The sequence below is a fragment of the Petaurus breviceps genome, unplaced genomic scaffold (assembly GCF_028583685.1).
Source record: "Petaurus breviceps papuanus isolate PSGF00001 unplaced genomic scaffold, PetGlider_PUasm1.0 351524, whole genome shotgun sequence".
Lineage (NCBI taxonomy): Eukaryota > Metazoa > Chordata > Mammalia > Diprotodontia > Petauridae > Petaurus > Petaurus breviceps.
The window spans coordinates 1-21,431 of NW_027186282.1; the positions used below are offsets into that span (position 1 = coordinate 1).

Consider the following 21,431-nt stretch of genomic DNA (forward strand, 5'->3'; position numbering starts at 1 on the left):
TACCATATCTCACCATCCCCTATTCACTGTCTCACTGTATTGGAATGGTCTCACTTCCCAGCAAATTGCTTGTGAAGCCTGCAGTCTGGGGCCCCACCTGGCAGGTCCTGGACGGTCCCAGGAAGGGTGATGTTTCAGTATCTCCATCACATACCCTTCTTCCTCCCCCCTTTAGTCACTGATCACACTCTCTCTCCTTGGGCTTCCAAATACTCCCTGGGAGTGTGTGTCTCCCTGGGTTGTTTCCTCTAAAAGACCATGTCTTTGAAAGCAATTCATTCCCTGAATTTTCCCATTCATCCATTCATTTCAATAGCCTAGATCACTGGTGTCTCCAAGGCATCTGGCCCACCCCAGCCCACCTGGATCACTTAATTAGTTTATTTGACGCTCCTTAATCCATCCAGATTTCCCCACAATCTTTCTATATAGAAGTACCAATTTTATCCTCATCAAAAGCTCCGATTCTTAGAATCTGGCCCGGTTTGTACTAGCATCACAGACAGCGCAACAGACTCACTAGGAATCTCGCCGGCCCCAACAGTGTCTTTATAATAAACTTGCTACTCATACTGAAAAAAGGCTTGAGTGGTTGAATTCTTTTGAGCAGCAGGCCTGCCCTGTACCTTTGCATCTCAGGGTTCCCAGCACCCCTACTCAGCAACAGGCAGGGGGAGGGGAGGAAGCCCACAAAATACTGTCTTTTCATTTGAATATTAAAGTGATTTAATTTTCTGTTGGAGGTTCCAGCCTCTCATGACTCTGACTTGGTCCTTTATGTTTCTACAGCACCATCCTGGCCTACCCATCTTTCCCAGACTGATATCTTTGGGATTTAAATCATTGAATGGGAGTGGCCTCAGCCAAACTGAGACCCGGCAAAGACCTTACTTTAGAAAGGCCAAGGTCACCCACTGCATCCCCGGCCATCACCAGTTTTGGTGACCTTTGTTTTGCCACTGGACTTATAGGACTGGAGGTGACACTTTGCATGGCTGTCCCTCCCTCAGCCCCATTTCAGAGTTAGCCAAGACTTCACGTTCCTGATGCCATCTGCCCCCTTGGGAACATCAAACAACAGGAAATAAAAGAGAAAGCCCCTGGCCACCAGTCCTTTCATCCGAGGTGCTGAGCAGCAGGTCAGTGAGCTGAAGGACTAGGGAAGCCCCTGCCCAGCAGGTGAGCCTTGTCTGGGGCCCTGGGCTGGGCTGCCCTTCAGGGCTAACCCTGGGGTCAATCTCCCTCCATTGGTTCTGTTAATTTGGTTCCTAGCTCTTCCCATTCATTGTAGATGTTTCTCCAGGGATTCTTACCCCTGGTGCTCAATCTCATTGTTTTGTGATTTTGAAGCTCTCATGGTCCTCCTAGGATCCTTGGTTAGGACTGACTCCTCACCAGGTGCAGGCCTGGGGCCTCCATGTTTAGAATCAAATGGGCCAATGGGCCACTTTGACAGTTGGGAAGAATGAAGAGAAGATGACTTGGCCTGAACTGGCAGCTTGGCCATTATCAGCATCTGGTTAGCAAAGCACCCTTTGTTTTAATACTTTTTTCTGACTTTTAATAGGAATTGTAGGTTTTGAAATACCATGTCCACCTTGCCTCATGTGATTCTTGAAGAGCTGTTTATGGTAGTTGCTGAAAGCATTCTTGTTTCCATTTTATGGATGGGGACATTGAGGCTCACGGAAGTAATTTCCTCAGGGTTACTCAGAGAGTAAATGTTGGAGGTTGAGATTTGAACCGAGGTGAAATGACTGGCTGCATCTGGTCTGCATCTCCCCAGCATCTCCCTAGGCTTTCCTTTGCTCCCCACTCTATCCATATGAAGCAGCAAGCACCCCAGCATCCCCAGGGTGGCTGCCAACACAGGTTCCTAGATCTGCTTTTCTAAAGGAAAGCAGCTCAAAATGGGTTAACAATCTTGCTTTAATCAAATGTGTCATTTACCTAGTTCAGGGGGAAAAGGTCAGCACTCTGAGCTTCAAAGCCAGAGAGGGAAGCACCAGCATCTGGGTTTTCAAGGCCAGGGGGCTTAACGACTGCCCGGGAGTCTCAAATCACACAACTCTTCTAAAGTGAGCCCCAAAACAAAACCTCACATCAGGGTCTATATAGCCTTCTCTTGGCTCAGAGAGTGTCACAACCCTCTTGACCCACTGCCCAACCACAAAGCCACAAGGTGTGGGCATTCCTGAAAAACAAGCCTCCCACCACAGGCTCCAGGTGACCACATTCAGCCTATTAGGGGGCAGAGCATATTTTCAAATTGTGGAAGGTTCTCAGAGTCACTTAAGCCTATCAAAGGGCCTTGGGACAGGGAAGATCTTAGATTCCCATTCCCAGAACACCACTTTATCCTAGGATCCTTTCTCTAGAGCTAGAAGGGCCCTCAGGGATCATCTGGTCCAACTCCCACTTTATAGAGGAGGAGACCAACTGTTAAGTGACTTGCCTAAAGGCATACTGGGAATCAGTGGTCAAACTGGGATTTGAACTCAGCTCCCACTGTATTCCTTTCTCTGGACCACTCCTGTCAGGGATCTCCCAGATTGCCTTGTGACTGCTTCCTGGAGTGGCTTTCTTTTTACTGGAGGTGTCTAGGACCTAAATCCTTCCTCACTACTTATTCATTGCTTGTAGAATGTCCGGGTTCAAGAGCCATCAGAGACATAAAGGCAGACTCTTCCTGTGCATGCCATTCCTCCATTTCCCCTCATAAACAAGATCTACAGACCCTACTCCCTGCCATGTGCTAGGTCACTTCTGCCCAGCACCAAGGTGATCCCAATTTGGTTCTCCTTGACACCATCATGATGGGTTAAGCTACTCTTCATGGATGTCATATGGAAGAGAAGAGTCAGCAAAGGACAGTGGGGAGACCCATGGTGGGTGTGGTGGGTAATGTGGGCAGTGGGTGCATTTTATTAAATGCCTGTTGCATGTCTGGCTCTGTGCTAAGTGCTGAGGATGCAAAGAAAGCCAAAAGACAGGCCCTGTCATCAGGGAGCTACCAGTCTAACCAAGGCAACAACATACCCACGATACATACAGAGTGGATGAAATGAATGACCTCCCTAAGGTTGCCTGAAGTATGTGGCAGACTGGACTTTTTTTTTTTTACTTTAATTAGAAGGTAAGCTCCCTGCAAACAGGGATTGTTTCATTCTTGGCCTTGTAGCCACAGCTCATACTTAGCACAGTGGGATATGCACGGTATCAGTTTATTGGGACTTTGAATTGTGTGTGGGTACTGGAGGCAGGAAGACCCGAGTTCAAATGCTGCCTCTGAGGCTTACTTTGTGACCATGGGCAAGTCACTCAATTCCTCTAAGCTCTGGTTTCCCTATTATATTATTCCCATTTTACAAATGGTACATAGCAATCACTCAATAAATGCTTGTTCACTGACTATCTCTCACTGCCCCCCTGAACAAAAGCAATTGTGAGTAAGGGCAGGTCACAACCTGCTCAGGGCTATCATTTTTGGAGGACACAGGTCACACAGTAGGGGAGGAGCCACTGGAGTCTTGGCTAGGACATGCCCCATAAGTATAGCCCTGAGGTCAGAGACAAGGAGATGCCGATCGGGAATTTACAGGTCATTGACATCTTAGGGAGTTGGCATTTTTGGAGGCTTCTGGGTAGGAGGAGCTGGAAGCTGGGTGCTTCACCATGTGGGAGGGGCAGGGTGCTGGCTCCCTCTTTGTGCCTTCCTCTGTGACCTGATGAGCTCTGGTTATACACCAGAGGGAACGAGAAGCAGAACGACAGCCCTGCCCTGCTCCCCAAACTGATGGGAGGGGGCTTCCCAGCTCATGGCACTGCTGCGGGTGGGGGCGTGCCTGGTTCCCTCATTGCCTCTGAACCAGCTCCTTTCTCCACTAAACTGGGGGCTTATTCTTCTTCCTTTGCCAGAGAAGAGAGCTGGGGGGAGGCAAAGCCCCCCCTCAATAGCTCAGGCACCTGTCTCCTCACAAATACCTAATTCTTCAAGGTTTACTGGGACTGTTATTGAGTAGGAATCTGTTTGCCTTCCTTGGTGTAAAAGTGATTCCCAGTAGCTGTTAGGGCTTTGCCTCCAGGGATTTATCCTAGCCCTGGGGTGGGATGGTCGAGGTGTTCTGAGCCCTGGTGAGGTCTTACAGACACAGGCCAGCTTCAGGGCTCAGGTGAGACCCCCTTCTCCCCCCCCATCCCCCACAGGAGAAATCAGACAGCAGGGGCAGGTGCAAATTTTCATAACCAGAACCTATAAGCCAGGAGCAAATAATAAAAATGGGGATGGATGGGTAATAGCCACACGTGTACACACAGACAGCCCTATATGTGAGTATACATGTACATACGTGAGTGTGTACCTGTATCTGTCTGTCTGTGCCATCCACGGAGGGTCTGCCCAGGAAGACTCCGGCTATAGGGGGAACGCCTTAACTTCCTGTCCAATTAAGAAGGTTCAGGATTCTAGTGATCCGAACAATGGGCACTTCAAAAGATCCAAAATAGTTTATTTAGAACATAGGTGAATGGGAAGGAAATTGGAGACAACAGAGTAAAAGGCTTAGGAATAGTAAGATAAGGGCAACTATGATGAATATATATACATATATATAAATTTACAATCATCACCGATGTGGGGAAGCACCCACACCTGACCACACAAGCTGGGGAATCCCGGTACAGCTGTCAGGGTCCCGCACGGGAAGGTCCCGGGCAGGACTTCTCCTCCATGGGTGAGATTCCAATTTGGGGTCTGAATCTTACAGTTTAAGTAGTGCTGAGAAGAGGAAATCCTGCCAGGTGTTTTTTTAACAAGCATCGCATCTGGTGTGAGGCCTGGGATGGAGGCCAGGCCCTCCAAAGCCCCCCCCAAGATCAATGTCTCCTTGGAGCCGCTAGTTCCAGGAGTTGGGCAGTCTCCAGGACTTGGCTGGGCTACCAGGAGAGGAGCAGCCCTCACGTTCTCAGGATCCTCTGTGCTCAAACAGCCCAGGGTAACAGAAAGGTCGTATTGAGCTGGGGCCTTGGTTTGTATAATCTTATTCCTCACAGAGGGGCTTCCCTTCCTGAAATAACCTTACCTGTAAGGAGGCCCTAGAGCCCCCATGGGAGGATCCAGCCCTGGAGACCTGGAAGGTGTGATTTATACCTTAAAGGGAGCCCAGAGTCACTATAGTTCTACACTATTTATCCAAGTTACTGGTGGGACTTAAGAACTGGCCCAGGAGTGCCTGGTGAGGTGCCAGCTATGCTCCTGGGGAGTTGAGGCAGCTGGATGGCTCAGCGGGTAGGGGTTCGGGCCTGGAGTTAGGAGGTCAAATCTAGCCACTAGCTGTGTGACCCTGGGGAAGTCACTTAACGTCTGTTCGCCTCAACCCTCTGGAGCAGGAGATGACAAACCGCTCCAGCATCTTGCCAAGAAACACAGTGTGGTCCGGGCTTGTGAAGAGCCAGACAGTGACTGACCAGCACGTGCCAGGGGTCCCAGATGAGCTCCGGACACAAAAAGAGGTAAAATTCTGTCCCTGCCCTAGGCTGGTGGATATAAAAGGTGAAGTCCTAAACAGATTGGAGGAGCTGGAGAAATGACCCTCTACATCCCTGGGTGGGACCCAAGTCCGCGGCCTCCGGGCGGAGAGTCGGAAAGCCAGGCTGGTGGTGCGGACACCGGAGGGCTGTGCTTGAGCCCGGGGTGACGGGGAGCCGCTGGGTGCAGTGGAGGTGAGCCGGACCTCCGCCTTAGGAGAGCGGAGCCCGGGAGGCTGCACTGGCGGGGGGCCGTGCCAGAGGAGGAGGGGGCCGGGGCGCCCGGCCGGGAAGCGGGCGGAGGAGGGGGACGGGACAGAGCCCGGGAGCAGCTGCGGGTGGAGGGCGTCAGCCGGCGGGGGTTTCAAGGGGAAGGGACCGTCCCAGAGAGCTGGAGAGAAGAGTCTCCCGGAGCACCTGCCGTGCGGGAGGCCAGCCTGCCCCCGCCCCGCCCCCGCCCCGCCCCCGCCCCCGCCCCGCCCCCCGCGGCCAGGCAGGGGCGGTCCCGAATACGTCACGGCGTAGGCCCCGCCCCGCCTCCGCCTCGCGGCCAGGCAGGGGGCGGCCCCGAATACGTCACGGCGTAGGCCCCGCCCCGCCCCCGCCTCCGCCTCGCGGCCAGGCACAGGGCGGCCCCGAATACGTCACGGCGTAGGCCCCGCCCCGCCTCCGCCTCGCGGCCAGGCAGGGGGCGGTCCCGATATATACGTCACGGCGTAGGCCCCGCCCCGCCCCCGCCGCAGTGTCCGCCACGGGCTGCCGTAGTCCCCCTCCTGCCCTGGCCGGCAAACATGGCGGCCGCCGAGCCGAGGCCGCCCATGGGGCCGGCTCCGGAAAACGAGGACGAGAACATCCTCTACGACCTGCTGGTCAACACCGAGTGGCCGCCGGAGACGGAGGTGCAGGTGAGCGGCGCGGGCGGCCGGGCGGCCGGCGGGGAGGGACCGCGCGCTGCCCCGGGACCTCAGAGTCACGTCATCTGCCCCGCGGGAGGGGCTGCTCGCTGGGGGAGGGGAGGGGGAGATGTCGCCATGGCAACCATTTCCTTGTCTGCTCCCCCTCCATTTTCCCCTAGCCGCTGGCGTCTGGGCGTTGTCATGGCGACGGCATGGGGGGAAGGGGCTCCTGCCCCCTCACCTGCGGGCCCCTCCCAGCTCTGACACCCATGTTCTAGGTTCCGAGGTCTTTCCCCACTCTAACACCCCGTGCTGTAGGTTCTAAGGTCCCTCCCTGCTCTGACACCCCACATTCTAGGTTCTGAGCCCCTCTCTGCTCTGACACCCCGTGTTCTAGGTTCTGAGCCCCTCCCCACTCTGACACCCCGTGCTGTAGCTTCTAAGGTCCCTCCCTGCTCTGACACCCCACATTATAGGTTCTGAGGTCCTCCCCACTCTGACACCCCGTGCTGTAGGTTCTGAGCCCCTCTCTGCTCTGACACCCCATGTTCTAGGTCCTCAGGCCCCTCCCTGCTCTCTCCCTGTCTAGGGTATGGGATTCAGGGGCCCCTTTCCTAGTGTCCCCATTTACAGGTGGGGAGGTTGAGGCAGCCTGAGGTTTAGTGACTTGTCCAGAGCCCTGCGGCTGGTGGGTATGCGAAGCTGGATTTGAGCCCAGGTCTGGCTGCCTGCAGGCCCGGCTGCTGAGGGCCTGTCCTGAGGGCAGCGTCTGCTTCAGACGGGCTCCGCTCACTGTCTGGGTGGTGTTGTCTGGGTGGTGTCCGGCCAGGCCCAGGTGACCCCCGGCCGACCCTGGGCCCCCATGACCCTGCCTGCCTCCCCTGGGGGCTGCCTGGCTCTGCGCTTCAGGCCTGCAGGAGTCTGGTCCTCCCAGCCTCCGGCTCCCCTCCCGCTCCTGAGCCAGGCCTGGCCTCCTTCCTCTTGCCAGGGAGGCCATCCCCCCTCCTGGCTTCTCCGGCCTGCTTCAGGACTCGCACTGGCTCCTGCGGGGCCTTTGCTGCCCGGGGCCGTGGGGCAGCCTGGAGCCTCAGGCCAGAGTGACCAGATGGCCCAGGGCCTGGACGCTCTCCTCCTCACCTCCCGAGGGGTCCGCAGGCTGAAGGCGGGCCCTTGGGTGCCTTCAGAGCCCCCTGGGGTGAGAGCTGCTGGGTGTCCTGGTAACCAAGGCAGGTTGTTCTTGTGATCGCAGCCTCGAGGCAGCAGAAGGCATGGGGCGTCCTTCCTCATTGGCAGGGCCATCACAGGTGAGGACCCGCTGCCCCTTTCTCCCTCCCTTCTTCCCCACTTTCTGGGCCCTCCTAGGGGTGGGAGGGGCAGGGGGAGGCCTGGGCCCAGCCTTGCAGCCTGGGGCCCATCTGTGCGGCCCTGGAGGCGCAGACATGGCGTCCTGCCAGTGGGCGGCACAGCTCTGAGGACGGCTCACAAGCGCAGGGACAACGCTGCCTTCCGAGCTCATGTTGGGCGGGTTAGGCCAAGCTCAGCACCTCCGGTCTGGGCCCTGGTCTGGGCCCTGGGGAAGAGTTGGCACTCCCCCCTCACTCGTGCAGGATTCTGAGGGCGCTGCCGCCGCCGCGGGGTGCACCTGATGGGGGTGCCCTGGAGCTGGAGGCCCCATCGCATTCTCTCCATCACGAAGGTCCTCTGCACTTCATCCGCGGCTGCATCTGGTACAGGTGAGCCTTCGCTTCCTTGTGCGCTCAGCGCTGTGGGGGGCCAGGGGCTCCGTGTGCATGCGTCTGTGCTTAGCTTGGGGCGCCAGGGAGGCTTGCGGGGATGTGACTTGAGCCCTTCACAGAAGCGGGAGCAGCTTCCCAGAAGCCGTGGGGCAGGGCCGCACAGCAGCTCCGTGGGGGGCCCTCACGGCCTCAGCCCTGGCTGTCCCTCCATGACCCGGCCCCAGGTGTTAGCTGGGTCTCCAGGGTGCCCTGATGCGCCTTGCCGTGGCCTTTGGGCAGGCTCCAAGGCTCTCATCAACAGCACTTGAGAAAAGTGATGTGAAGCAGAGGATGAAAAAGAAGAGGGAAAACAAGGAGCTGGGTCACTCCTTGGGAGAGGACAGGGGCGCACGAACTTTTAGTGACTGCCCAGTGTGTTGGAGACAGAAAGTGTGTGTGTGTGTGTATGTGTGTGTATACAGGTGTATGTGTCTAGAAGTGTGTGTGTGTGTGTGCACAAAGGGTGTGTGTATGTGGGTGAGTGTATAGAGGTGTATGTGTGTAGAAGTGTGTGGAGTGTGTGTGTAGGTATGGTGCGTGTTGTGTAGAGGTGTGTGAATGTGTGTATGTACGTGTGTGTATGTATGATGTGTGAGTTGTGTAGAGGTGTGTGACTGTGAGTGAGTGAGAGTGTGTGTGTGTGTGTGTGTGTGTGTGTGTGTGTGTGTGTGTGTGTGTAGAGATGTGTGTGAGCCCAACCCAGGGCTCTCCTCACAAGGCCCTGACAGGCCGCATGTTTCCAGACACTGGAGGCGCCAGCTCCTGTGTGGGCTGGGCAGCCTGGGTCTGAGGCCCCTCCCTGCTCTCAGCCGGGGGCTTTCTGGGGGAGGGGGAGGGCCTTTTTTGTGGTCCAGCTGACTTAATTTAAGCCCAGATGTTCTGTCGTTGCAGCCCTGCCATGTTCTTACTCCCTGACGCCCTGGTTCGCTTGGTCAGTAAGCAGATGAACTGGCGGTTAGCACTTGCGAGGTAAGCGTCTGTGATTTCTCAGAATAGGGCTCAGGGAAGATTTCACAGTCATCTTTAGAGAAAAAGTGCACTTTGGAGCCTGGGGGCTTCTCTGCAGGTGGGCTGGAGCCCTTTCATAGCAGCGAAGGGTGGGGTGGAGCTGTGGAGAAGAAAGGAGTCTTGGTCTCAGACGCCTTGGTTACACTGGCTGTGTGGTGCTCGGGGAAGTGGTCCTCAGGCGCTTGTCTGAGGGGCGTTGCAGGGGGGGGAGGGGGGCTTCTCTGCAGTGGTGACAACCACGCCCCATTTTTCCCGCCCGGAGAACACTTGTCTCTCTCCCTCCGGGGGCTGGAGAGCTCAGTGGGTCCGCCTGATCTGCGGGAGACCTCTCCCTAGGCCTTCCCCCTGTGGGCTGCCCAGCTGCTACCTGTCTCTCACTCCTGCTTCACAACCAGCATCTCCTCTGTTGGTCACGTCTTTCTTAGGTAGTTTTTCAGGGTAGGATTCACAGTCGTGCAGCCTCTCTGGGGAAATAAGGGCATTGAAAGGTTGGCCATCCATCAGTGAGCACTTCAGGATTTTGCCTACTTTTCTTCCCTTTATTCCATCTGGGCCTAGCCCATTTTTGTCTTCGTTGTCTCTCTGAGGCACGCGTGCACACACACGCATATACACACGTGCGCACACACAGACACACGCACGCTCACACAGACATGCACGCGCACACACATGCACGTGCACACACACAGACACACAGACACACGCACACACACAGACCTCCTTCCCTCTGCCCATCCCTTTGATATTCTCTCTCTTTCACCTGACTAACTCAGTGGATTTCTGATTCACATGGTACATCAGAGTCTGGCTTTTTTTGTCCAGTTGGGTTTTCCTGTGTGAATTGTTAGTTGGTGTCTTGTGTACAGCTATGTATCTCACTCTGGAGGCCAATGATATCTTGGGACTTGACGTAGTTGACTTAGTGTCACCTGCAAATGACTGTTGGGAGGACCTGACTGTCCCCAGTGTAGCTGTCTGCCATTTGCCATTTGGAGTCTGTGGCACTCATGATTGGGTCTGGCAAGTGTCCGTCTCCCTATTTTAAGGCATCTTTGATACTAGTCATCAGAAGACCATTGGACAAGTGAATAGAGCACTGGCCCTGGAGTTAGAAGGACCTGAGTTCAAATCCGGCCTCAGACACTTGACACACTTACTAGCTGTGTGACCTTGGGCAAGTCACTTAAGCCCAACAGCCCTCCAAAAAGCAAAAAAAAAAAAAGACCACCGGACAGAGGTATTTTTCTGGTGATATCTGCTGTGACTGCAGTGACTTTTCTGGCTCCTCATCCCCCTCTGAGCTGGGCACAGCGGGTGTGGCCCTCTCCTGCAGGTGCCCATCCCGTCTCCATCCCTCACCTGTGACTGGAACCCAGGCCCCCCATGGCACCAGCTGCCTGCCGAGCATTTTAGCCTCAGTGTCCTGAGGCAGCTCCAGCTCAGGACATTGCCAGGAGGGCTTTCTCTCTTCCCCCACTCCCAGTCCTTGCTTTGCTGCCCACTTTCTCCTGAGGGCGCCGTGGCCTTTGGGGTCTTTCGGGGTTACGACCTCCTAGTCTTCCTTGCCTGCCTTTTTCCTCAGTCACAGACAGTCAGCAGGTGATTCTCACGGTCAGCGACGTGCCGGGCACCTGCTTGGTGCTGGGCATACATGGCCAGAGCGGGAGACGAGCCCTGTTCATGAGGACCCTGCACTCCCAGTGGGGGAGACGACAAGGCCACAGACAACACATAGTCCTGGGCATCCCAGAAATCTTGGTGCCATTCGAAGCCTTAGCAGCTCTTAAAGCTTAGAGTGGTGGTCACCCCTCTGGGCCGCCAGTGTGTGTAGAATAGCCATAGAATGGGTTAATGCACATAGATACAAAGTGGTTCAATTTATAGTAGTTTGTTAGAGAGGGTACCCACAGTTACGATCTGCTAAGTCTTTTTTAAATGAAAGATTTTTGTTTGTTTTTGGAGAGGGCAAGGCAGGGCAATTGGGGTTAAGTGACTTGCCCAAGGTCACACAGCTAGTAAGTGTTAAGTGTCCAAGGCCAGATTTGAACTCAGGTCCTCCTGACTCCAGGGCCGGTGCTCTATTCACTGTGCCGCCTAGCCGCCCCCCGATGAAAAATTAAGAGTAATTAATTTTTTCAGTTAACAGAAAAAACATCACCTTTTTCTTCCTCCTTCCTCTTTCCTCCTGCAAAATGAAGAAACCAAAATCCTTGTAACAAGGCCAAAGCAGCGGTTCATCATTCCATACCTCTGCATTCGGTAGTAGGCCAGCTAGCCAGCTTTCCACACTGCCCATGCCCAGCATGTGTGTCTCCCTCTGCTCCCCCTCTGTGTCAGGGGGTGGCCTATCCTGAGAGCTGTGGGCATCAGGAGAGGACGTGAGCTACATCTGAGAGGAAGAGGAAGGTGTTGTGAAGTGGGGATGAGGACGGAGGAACAGCCAGAGCAAAGCCTGGAGGTGGGAGATGGAGTGCTCTGGGTGCAGTGTGGAGAGCCTGGAAAGGTCTGTCTGGGCTTCACAGAAGCCAAAGAGGAACATTGAGATTTTACCTTGGAGTTAAAGGAAGCCAGCCTTAGGCATCCAGTACTTACTTGGTGATATGGGATCGAAGCTCAGGAGAGAGATTGGGGCTGACTGGATCACTCTGGGAGTCTTCAGCATTGAGCTTACCCAGGGAACCCGAGGAGCTCCCCAGAGGAAGAGTGTGGATGGAGGAGAGGAGAGGGCATAGGGCAGAGCCTTGGCAAGGCTGTGTGCCAGGCCTCGTGCTCCGACATGGATGTGAGGCCAGCAGGGGAGGCTGAGAAGCAGTGGCCAGGGTGAGAGGCGCGCTGGGAGGCCCCAGAGACGAAAGAGAGTCTAGAAGGAGAGAGGCTGGTCAGCAGTGTCTGTGCAGCCTAGTGGTCAAGGAAGATGAGGACTGAGAAGAGGCCTCTGACACAGGGAACTTCAGAGAGAGTGGCTTTCCCTTCCTGGCCATGTCTTCCCTGCCCCGTCTTCCCTGCCCCTTCCTCCCGTTTCTGGCCTCTGCCCCCATCTCTCCTCTGGCCTCCCTCTGGGTAGCTTCTCCTCAGTCCCCAGGCCTCCAGGCTCTCCTCTTTCCATTGCACATGGCAGCCCCGGTGGGCCCTTGTAGCTTCCCTGCTCCCAAAGGGTCGGCAGCTCCCTCTTGTCTCTGGGGTGAATGGCATAGTCACCTTGGTTGGGTTCTGAAGGCCCTTCACCATCTGGCTCCAGCCCCTGCACACGCTTGGGGTTCTGGCCCCTCTCTGACCTCTGCACTCAGGCCTGGTGGGATCTGTCCTGCTCAGCTCAGCTCCTGGGCTGCCTCCTGGGCCAGCAGGATCCAGTGGGATCATTTGGGGCCCAGCTACTTACCTGAATCCCTCAGTTGCAGCTGTTGGAGCGTTGACTTTTGTCTGGGTTCCTCTGCTTTGCTGCAGATTTGGGCCCCTGCTCCCACCAGTTAGTGGTCTGCCAGGCTCCTCCTACAGACAGGGGGCAGCTTCGTTAGGTGCCTGCCCCGGGGAGGCCTCTGGAGAGGGTGCCTGCCTTCAGCCACCTCTCCCTGACGTGGAACTGTGTTTCCACCACATTCTTCACTGCACTCCCTGTCTCAGAGAGGGCCCAGAACCCCGAGCTTTGAGGTTTTTGAGGACCGACATGGAGGGCTCCTCGCTTTAGCCAAGCCTGTCCTGCTGTCCGTGGGATGACCCTGCATCTCCCCTCTCCTCCGGTGTGTTTCCCTTCACGGGGCACATGAAGCATCTCCGGAATCACTGCAAGGCCGACCACACCTTCCATCCCGGGAAGTGATGTGTAGTCGTCTTCGACAAGGGGGTGGAAAGGGTTCTGAAATCACCCAGGACCTCCAGGGCCATTCTTGTGGAGGAGTCCTCTCTGTGACTCCACTGGCAACCACCCCTCACCAAGGCCCTCCTGTGACTGCCTTTGGGCACTTTCCTGGAGTTGAAGCAGAGGCTTCTGGGACCTGAAGGCTCCCTTCCTGTTTTAAAGCAGTGGTCCCCTAATAGTTAGGAAGCTGCCTTCTTTTTGAGGCTCATCCACCTCTCTGGGCTGTGTAGAACCATTCTCATCTCTGCGCAGGCTGGTGCTAGGGGCGCTCAGAGGCCTCCAGCTTGGATCCCCACGTCTAATCTTCTCTAGGTGTGTTCTTGCCTGGTGGGATCTTGAGGCCCTCCCCCATCCTGGCTGCCTCCTCTGGACGCGGCTCTCCAGCTCACTTTATCCTTCCTAGGACGTACCTAGAACCGAACGCCCTCCTCCAGCTGTGGCTTGCCAGGACCAGAGACAGTGGGGCAGCCCCCTGCGTGTCCTGGACGCTCGGCCCTTCATGGGCAGCCTCATACTTCCAGCGGTCGCCTTATCACACTTTTGGCTCAGGTTGTGCCGGCCTGGGGCCGACACCCCCAGATCTCTTTAAGCTGCTCCTGAGACATACCTTACCATCTCCCCCTGAGGAAGCCCTGAGTCGTTCTTCCGGGTCCTTGGAGGCTTCCTGCCCATGCGCCGCCTTCTTGTGGGTCACTGACTAGTGGCCTCACATGTGTAACTAATGGCCCATGGTTAAGTTGGCATTTGTGGACACTGAAACGTGGGTGGGTCTCTGCTCCCCCACTTGTTTTTGGTGGCTGTGCACCTGCCCTGGGGTGGGGAGGCAGCGCAGGAAATAGTCTTTGTCTGTGTTCCATGATTTCGTGAGCTGGAGCTGGCCCTCAGGTGTCAGACTCCATTGGTCAAGGAGCTTTTCTTCCCTTCTGGAGCCAGCTGTGCATCTGCCGGCCCAGCTTGGAGAACCCAGTGTGACAGCCGAGCCCGAAGGGCAGCAGCCAGCCAGAAGAGGACTTTGGGGAGGGGTCACGAGTAGCAGGAAAGGGCCACCTGTAGATCACCGTAGGAGGGTGTGCCCGAAGACAGACTGAGTGAGTCTGTCCCATGCCGCAAAGGAAGGAGCCTGCAATGCTTCTCCTCTGCTGTGCAGGCGCGGGGGCCACAGGGGGCTGTGGGGGGCCTTCTCAGCAGCAGCGGCTGTGGCCTCACTCCTGTGTTTCCCTTCCACAGCAACGGCAAGCTCTTGGCCGCTGTTCAGGACCAGTGTGTGGAGATCAGGTAAGCCCTGGCTTGGCGCATTGTGGGTGGGATTCGAGGAGACTGTCCCTTGCTTTGTTTTCAGTTGGAGGAAGATGATTAGAGGATTGTTTCCCCGTAGTTTCATTCTGCAGTGTCAGTGCTGGACAGGTTGAGGTTTGAGGCTGGTTGTCTAGGGACTCAGTGCCACCCCCCTTCCCCCCCCGCCGCCATTTCCTGGTCCCTTAGGCATGACCCTCATTCATTCTGTGGCCTTGAAGTGTCTTTGCAGGCCCTTGAGAGCCTTCTGAGCTGGCTGTGGTGGCCCGTGCTCTCTGTGCCAGGCTTGTAAACCTGGGCTCCCTGAAGCCTTTGGGATGGGTGAACTTAACATCTGGGCAGCTGTGCTCCAAGACACTTGGTTTCCTTTGTAATCTTCTTTTATTCTGTATATTTAAAAGCATTGCTGAGAAGGGGGCCTAGGCTTCACCACACATGCCCCAGGGGTCCTTGGCCCTAAAGGGGGAAGGGCCCTGCTCTAACATGGCCCTCCAGGTCCTCAGGTACAGCCCTTTGACTGAACTCAAATTTCACAGAACCAGTCACCTTAAAGGATTTGTTCTGTAAAACTTGGACTCAGTCAAAAGCCCGCACCTGAGGAAATAACAGGCTCTCCCCCTCCCCTGTATCTGGCTTGGCAGGCCCCCCAGCCCTGGGCTAGAGGTTCAGACATGAGGTTCAGAACTGGGCACGGCATGGCAGGTAGATGCCAATGCCATGAATGGCCACAGTGGGGGTCCAACCAGGCAGTGACAGGGACGACCCTCTGGCCTTTCCCAGCCAGAGGTTTTCATTGGGCCTGCGCACCCAGCCCCAAGCCTTCCCCGTGTCTGCTTCTCCCTTGTTATGTTGTTTAATGAGGCATCGCTGATTGCCGGAGGAATGTCCCCACTGATGCTGCTGTCTTCCTTTATTTTTTCAAAATGCTTTCCCAACAAAACCATAAGCTGTTATTGAGATGGAGACACTGTGGGAGGCCACTGTGTCCTATGGGAAACCTGGCAGGTGGGGGCAAGTGGGGGGGTGGTTCCCCCTTCCACCCCGGCAGGCAGGAGCAAGGTGGGTGGCAGTGCCCCTGACAGATGGGGAGCCCGGCCCTGGGTCTGGGCGACAGCTGCAGCTTCTCTCTTGAAGCGTTGGGGCGCTTGGGCCCCATGTCTTGGGTCAGCCAGTCAGTGACTTGTTAGCACAAGGAGGGTGCCAGCCTTGTGCTCTCGGGGCTCACGCCCAATCAGAATGTATCTTGGTGTCACTGGGGGTGGGGGGCAGAGATAAGACTTGGACCTGAGCACAGTTCTGTGTTAATGAGTCACCCAGGCGTGGCAAGTGTGTGGCAATCTGTGCTTGTGATGAATGGTGGGTGACAGGCCTGCCTAGGAGCTTCTCTCTTGGCTGTATTGCTCGTGGCTGGGTTGTGCTGATGGTGTGGACGTGGGAGTCGGCGGGTCCCTGCGGGCGGTCCAGAGGCATCCCCGGCAGGCTTTCCTGCCACTGGCGGGAGGCTTTCTGGAGGATGGCCATTTTTTTGGACGGCCCTTGTCCTCTGAGCAGGTGGCACTTGGGGACCCCGTGCAGTGTGTGAGGGCCTGGGGGAGGGAGCTGGTGGGGGAATGGCCCCTGCTCCTCTCTAGAGGCAGGCAGCAGACACATCAGCACGTCCGACACATGGACCAGGTCGGTTTAGATGGAAGGTAGGCTGGTGCCTGGCAGGGACGGAAGGCTGCAGGTAGGAGGAGAGGCGAGGACAGAGGGCTCAGCCAGTGCAAAGGCTGTGTGGTGGGAGACGAGGGATGTGAGGGGAAGCCAAAAGGCCAGTCTGGCTGGACTGTGGCAGGTGTGAAGGAGTCCTCTGTAACCTGCTGGAAGCACCGGCCAGCCGTGAAAAGCTTTCGAGGCCAAGTAGAAGTGTTTGTGGAAGCAGCAGGGAGCCATGTGAGTTCTTTGAGTAGGGGAGTGACGTGCACAGACCTTTGTTTTAGGAATGTGATGACTGTCTGAAGGAGGCTTTGGAGTGGGAGAGGCGGGAGGCAGTCTCATAATCAGAGAGAATTTATTAAGGGCCTGCTGTATGCACCAGGCACAGGGCTAAGTGCTTGGGTTGCCAAGAAAGGCAAAAGGTGAAAAGCAGCCCCTTCTCTCAAGGAGCTCCCTGTCTAACGGGGGAGACGGCGAGCAAATGCCCAGGATGAACGGGAGATAGGCAAGCGAGGGAAGGCCCTTTGTAGCAGCAAGCACCCCAGCGTCCCCAGGGTGGCTGCCAGCACAGGTTCTCAGATCTGCTTTTCTAAAGGAAAACAACTCAAAATGGGTGAACAATCTTGCCTTAATCAATCAAACATATCATTTACCTAGTTCAGCGGAAAAAGTCAGCACCCCAAATTTCAGAGTATAGAGAAATTACAAGAAGAAAGAAACAAACATTTCAAGCAGACAGGCCTCCAACTGTCCAACCATTACATCCATACCTAGTCCATTACCAGAGGGGGAAGCACCAACATCTGGGTTTTCAAAGCTGGGGGGCTCTCAACGGCTGCCCAGAGTCTTGTCTGGTCAAATCACACAACACTTCTCAAAGTGAGCCCCAAAGCAAAGCCTCACAACAGGGCTTATATAGCCTTTTCCTGGCTCAGATAATGTCACAACCCTCCTGACCCACTGCCCAATCACAGCACGAAGGTGTGGGCATCCCTGAAAAACAACCCTCGCCACAGGCTTCAGGTGCACTTAAGCCTATCAAAGGGCCTAGGGGCAGGGAAGATCTTAAATTCCCATTCCCATAACACCCTTGCAGAAGGCATACCGGAGATGGGCCCTGGGTCCAGAGGAGGAGGGAGCCAGGGCATGCCGGGCCAGGGGCTTGAGGTGGGTATGTCCAGAGCCTGTAGACAGAGGGCCTGGTGTGGGGAAGGGCTGGGGGCTGGTGTCACAGGAGCACAGGTTACCTGGTGAGTGATAAGGAAAGCTGGGCAGAGGTCAGGGTATGAGGGGCTTTGTAAATCAAACAGGACATTCTGTTGGATCCTGTAGCTGACAGGAGCTGTTGAGGCTGACTGGGAGAGGGCATGGTTTGCAGTTTGGGAAGATGAGTTGGTCATCTGAGTGGAGGCTGGGCTTGAGGCCAGGGACCGGCCAGCAGGCATCGCAGGGGTCCAGGTCTGAAGAGTCCACAGCCTGCAATGGGGGGGGGGTTGGGGGAGGGTGTGACAGTGTCAGAGATGGGAAAGGGGCAGACGGGAGACATGTCACGAGGACTCGGCAGTGACTGGCCGTGGGGGAATGTAGCGAGGGGCAGGTGGGTTGTGACCCTGGTGTCTTGCAGCATGGGAAGAGCTGAGGCTTCGGAGGGAAAGGGAGCGGATGCATTTCCTTTGGGATGTGGTGTGGGAGCTGTCTGCAGCCAGAGATGTGGGGCTGCAGGTGTGCTCTGGACAGAGGTCGGGCCTGCCGGATAAATCTAGGGTGATCTACTGAGAGGCGAGGCTGAGGTCATCTGGCTAGTGCAGTAGTAGAGAAGGGGCCCAGCACAGATCTCTGGCGGGCAGCCACAGGCCAGGCCCTGGCAGGATCCCTGAGGGTCAGCGGTCACAGTGGGGGAGGAGAACCAGCAGAGAGAGGGCCTGAGAGCCTAGAGAGAAGGGGCCCCAAGGAGGACAGAGGGAGCCACAGTGTCTGGGGCTGCCGAGGCCAAGGAGAAGGATGCTGGTGAAGAGGCCACGGGTTGGCATTGGAGGGCTGGCTCATGGGTCACTGTGGAGAGGGCCCCGTGGGCGCCATGGTGAGCTTGGAAGCCGGATTGTCTGAGGTGCAGAAGACAGTGAGTGGAGAGGAAGTGGACACCCTAGTGTAGATGGCCTTAGAGTATTTGGTCCCCAAAAGATGGACAGAGGTGGCCCACGAGCAGGTGGGGGTCTGAGGAGGGGAGACGTGGGCACGTGTTTATGTGGTAGGGGAGCCATCCTTTGTCGGGGAGAGTCTGGGGGCAGTCTGCTGGAGGAGGAGGGCAGCCTGGGATTCCTAGGGCACCCTTGCAGGTAGCACAGTACCAGGGGGCATGGGAGCCACAGCAGAAGCACAGGAGGGGAGGAGAGGGAGCCTTGGTGAAGGGCCTCAGTTTTCTCAGTGAGATCTGGGGCAGGAGGAGCCAGGGCAGGCTGAGGGGACACTAGAAGGGGAGAGTGGCCAGGCTGGCGATGGGCCCCTGGGGGGATAGTGGTGTGGGGACAGAAGCAGGGAGGTGAGGAGGCTGGGAGGGAAAGAAGAGCCATTGCCTCATAGAAATCCTGTGCCCTTAAGGGAAGGAGGCCCTCAGGCAGTCTGAGCCTGTGGCCTCCTCAGAATGGGTTTTAAAGAGTGGATGGAAATGCCACTTTAATTTAGTTAGAGGTCGGCAGAATAAAGACGGGATTTGTTTTTCTTGTCCATGTTCATTGACTTCTTGAAATCTTTCCAGGGACCTTCCTGGGTCTAGGGACCCAGGGTTAGGAGTCTGTGGTCTGAGCAGACGATTCTTGTTGTAAAATTGGTCTTGATAATGCAAGAGCATCTCGAGAGGTCTTGGAGGCTGAGGAGGGAAATGATAGCATTGGTGCTGCTGTGTGAGATGAGTGAGATCCAGACCACAGGGGGCTGGAGGATGGGCCCTCGGCCAGTACCGAGAGCCAGATCTGGGGCTGGGGCCGGGGCTGGGGCTGGGGCTGGGGCTGGGCCTGGGAGCCTGGGCCGGGGCAGGGGCTGGGGCTGGGAGCCTGGGCCCGGGCCAGCTCTGCTGCCCCTCGCCTCCCCGCTTCTCCCTCTCTGCTGGAGGAAGAAGTTTTCTGCATCTGCTGCACTTTTCTCACATCCTTCCTTCTCTTGCCTTGGCACCCGTTTGGGGATGCCTGCCCTGGGCTCCAGAGGTTGCTTGCATTAACGTGACCCTGAAATGAGGTGGTCAGTGAAATCTGCCCCTTCTTAGGTGGTGAGGCCCCCTGCTTGTCCTTGTTTTCCCTGTGTGGACCAGTATGTCCTGAGTGGCCAGGTCAGCCCGGGGTTCACATGCCCTCCCTCGGACCCAAAGCCTATTTCCGAAAGACAGACGGGTGGGTGAGGAGGGGAGGTGGAGCATTTGTGGGGCATCCATAGCAGTGATGGCATTAACATGTCTGGCTCGTTTGCTGTTACAGGTCTGCAAAGGATGATTTTACATCTATCATTGGGAAATGCCAAGGTAGGAGCTGTTTAGTTTTTAATAGGATTTTAATCTTGTAAATGTTTTCTCTTAAGAAAGAAGACATCCCGGGCATGGGGTGACAGGCCGTTCATTGGCTGGTTATAGCTTTATAAGCTTTGGCACGTCTGCGCCTGACATCTTCTGCTTGCCCAGTCCCTCCACTGATGCCAGTCCCAGCCTGCAGCCCTTAGCCATCTCTTCCATGGGGTGGCCCCCATCCCCCGGGGCTCTAGTGTGGGCAGTGGCCCAGGATCACGTGGCCCATCCTGGGTTCCACCCCTCTCTGCCCTCTGATTTGCTCCTCTTGGAGCCCAGTCCTTAGGCCCCCCTCTGGGGCAGGTCTTTGTGGTGCAGCCTCATGGTGCCTTGCCCCCTCCCCTCCCTAGGAGGGTCCAGGCTCTTTTTTTTGGGGGGGGGCCTCTTACCTTTGGGTGTGTTCCTTTATCACCTGGCCCTGTGCCCAGCAGGTGGGCTCTTCACACACGTGGGCTTGTTTGGTTGTCCCCGCTGACACCCTGTGAGGCCCTCTGGTACCACCTGCCATTCTGGCCTCCCCCAAGCTGGAGGAGCCCCCCCTCCTCAGTCGTGCAGGTCAGTGGAGAAAAGGGATAGCCTTGCAGAGGAGACCAGGGCCCCTGTGACGGCCTTCCTGACATGTTGGTGGGGAGACTCAGACTGGGCAGAGCTAGCTGTTCATGAGGGCTGGGAAGGGCCTCATGAAAAAACATGTCATCAGAAACCAGGGAGGAGCCCCTGCCCTCGCTCCTGGCATCAGCCTCATGGCCCCCTTCTTGTCCCTTAGTTTTCCTTCCACCCCACAAAGATGTTGGAGACTTTTGAGTGACCGACGAGCTGGTGTGCTAGTCCAGGGCCCCCCTCTGGGCTGGCTGATGCCACCCCTCCTCTGGGCCTGGCTGATGTCCTCCCCCCCCACCCCGTGCCTGGCTGACAGCTCTCCCTGTCCCCTCTCTCTGGCCCCCAACCACTCCCAGTCTGACTTGACTGCTGGGCACCTCCCTCCTGCCATGGCTGATAATAGGGTCTCTCTCCTTTCAGCCTGGCTGTTGGCTAACCCCCCCGTCCTGCCTGCCTGATGTTCCTTCCCCCTGCCCTGTTCTGGCCTGGCTGATAACCGCCGTCCCCAGGACCAGGGCCGCTGGATATCTTCTAGCCCCCGAGGTTGTGCTTGCTTCTTTGCCCGGGTTTCTCCTGTGCTTCTCTGCTGAATCCTAGGGCAGGCAGCCTTCTTTGGGGGCGTGAGGAGTCATTCTTCACTCCCAGCCAGCGGCTGATCTGCTGCCGTGGTGTGCTGGGGTGGGGTCTGTCACAGTTGTCACCATAGATGGTGGGAAGGAGGCGGGGAGGTCACCCACGCCTTCAGGGTTGGCCGAGGACTTTCCGTACATCCTGTCCTTGGGGTCAGCCCTGTGAGGCCACCCTGTGGCTGTTGTCCCATCCCCATTGTACAGCTGAGGAAGCTGAGACTCAGGTTAAGTGACTGGCCTGTGGCCATAGAGCAAGTAAGTGTCAGAGGTGGGTTTTGAACTTGAACTCTGTCCCCTGCCTCCTGCTGTCCTAGTGGAGGGGAGGCTGAGCTGGAGGTCAGGGACCTTGGCTTTGAATCCCAGGGTGATGTGGGGCTACGTCCTCCCTCCAGGCCTCAGCTGTCTTCTCTGTAAAGATCGGGCTAGGGTGAGGTGCTCGTTAAAGCCCTTTCCAGCCCCAAGGGCCCTGTGTCGTAGAGTTTGGGTGCAGGACCCTGCGATTCGGAGGGTGATTCCAGGTTTGCCCCTTGAAGGGAGCCCGGGCAAGGCCAGGGGAAGGGAGGAAAGCAGCAGCTTCTGTTTGGGGTGGCAGGACAGCAGGGG

At 56.5% G+C, this 21,431-nt stretch overlaps 1 protein-coding gene across 1 annotated transcript; it reads left to right on the forward strand.

Annotated features, from left to right (window-relative positions):
* Positions 1–6,257: 6,257 nt before the first annotated feature.
* On the forward strand, positions 6,258–19,742 carry LOC138168129 (NBAS subunit of NRZ tethering complex-like). Its single transcript, XM_069097162.1, has 6 exons — positions 6,258–6,431; positions 7,672–7,726; positions 8,119–8,155; positions 9,089–9,166; positions 14,289–14,336; positions 19,517–19,742. Exons 1-6 carry the CDS (start codon positions 6,318–6,320, stop codon positions 19,599–19,601), a joined length of 417 nt encoding a protein of 138 aa, XP_068953263.1. The 5' UTR covers positions 6,258–6,317; the 3' UTR covers positions 19,602–19,742.
* The last annotated feature ends 1,689 nt before the right edge of the window (positions 19,743–21,431 follow it).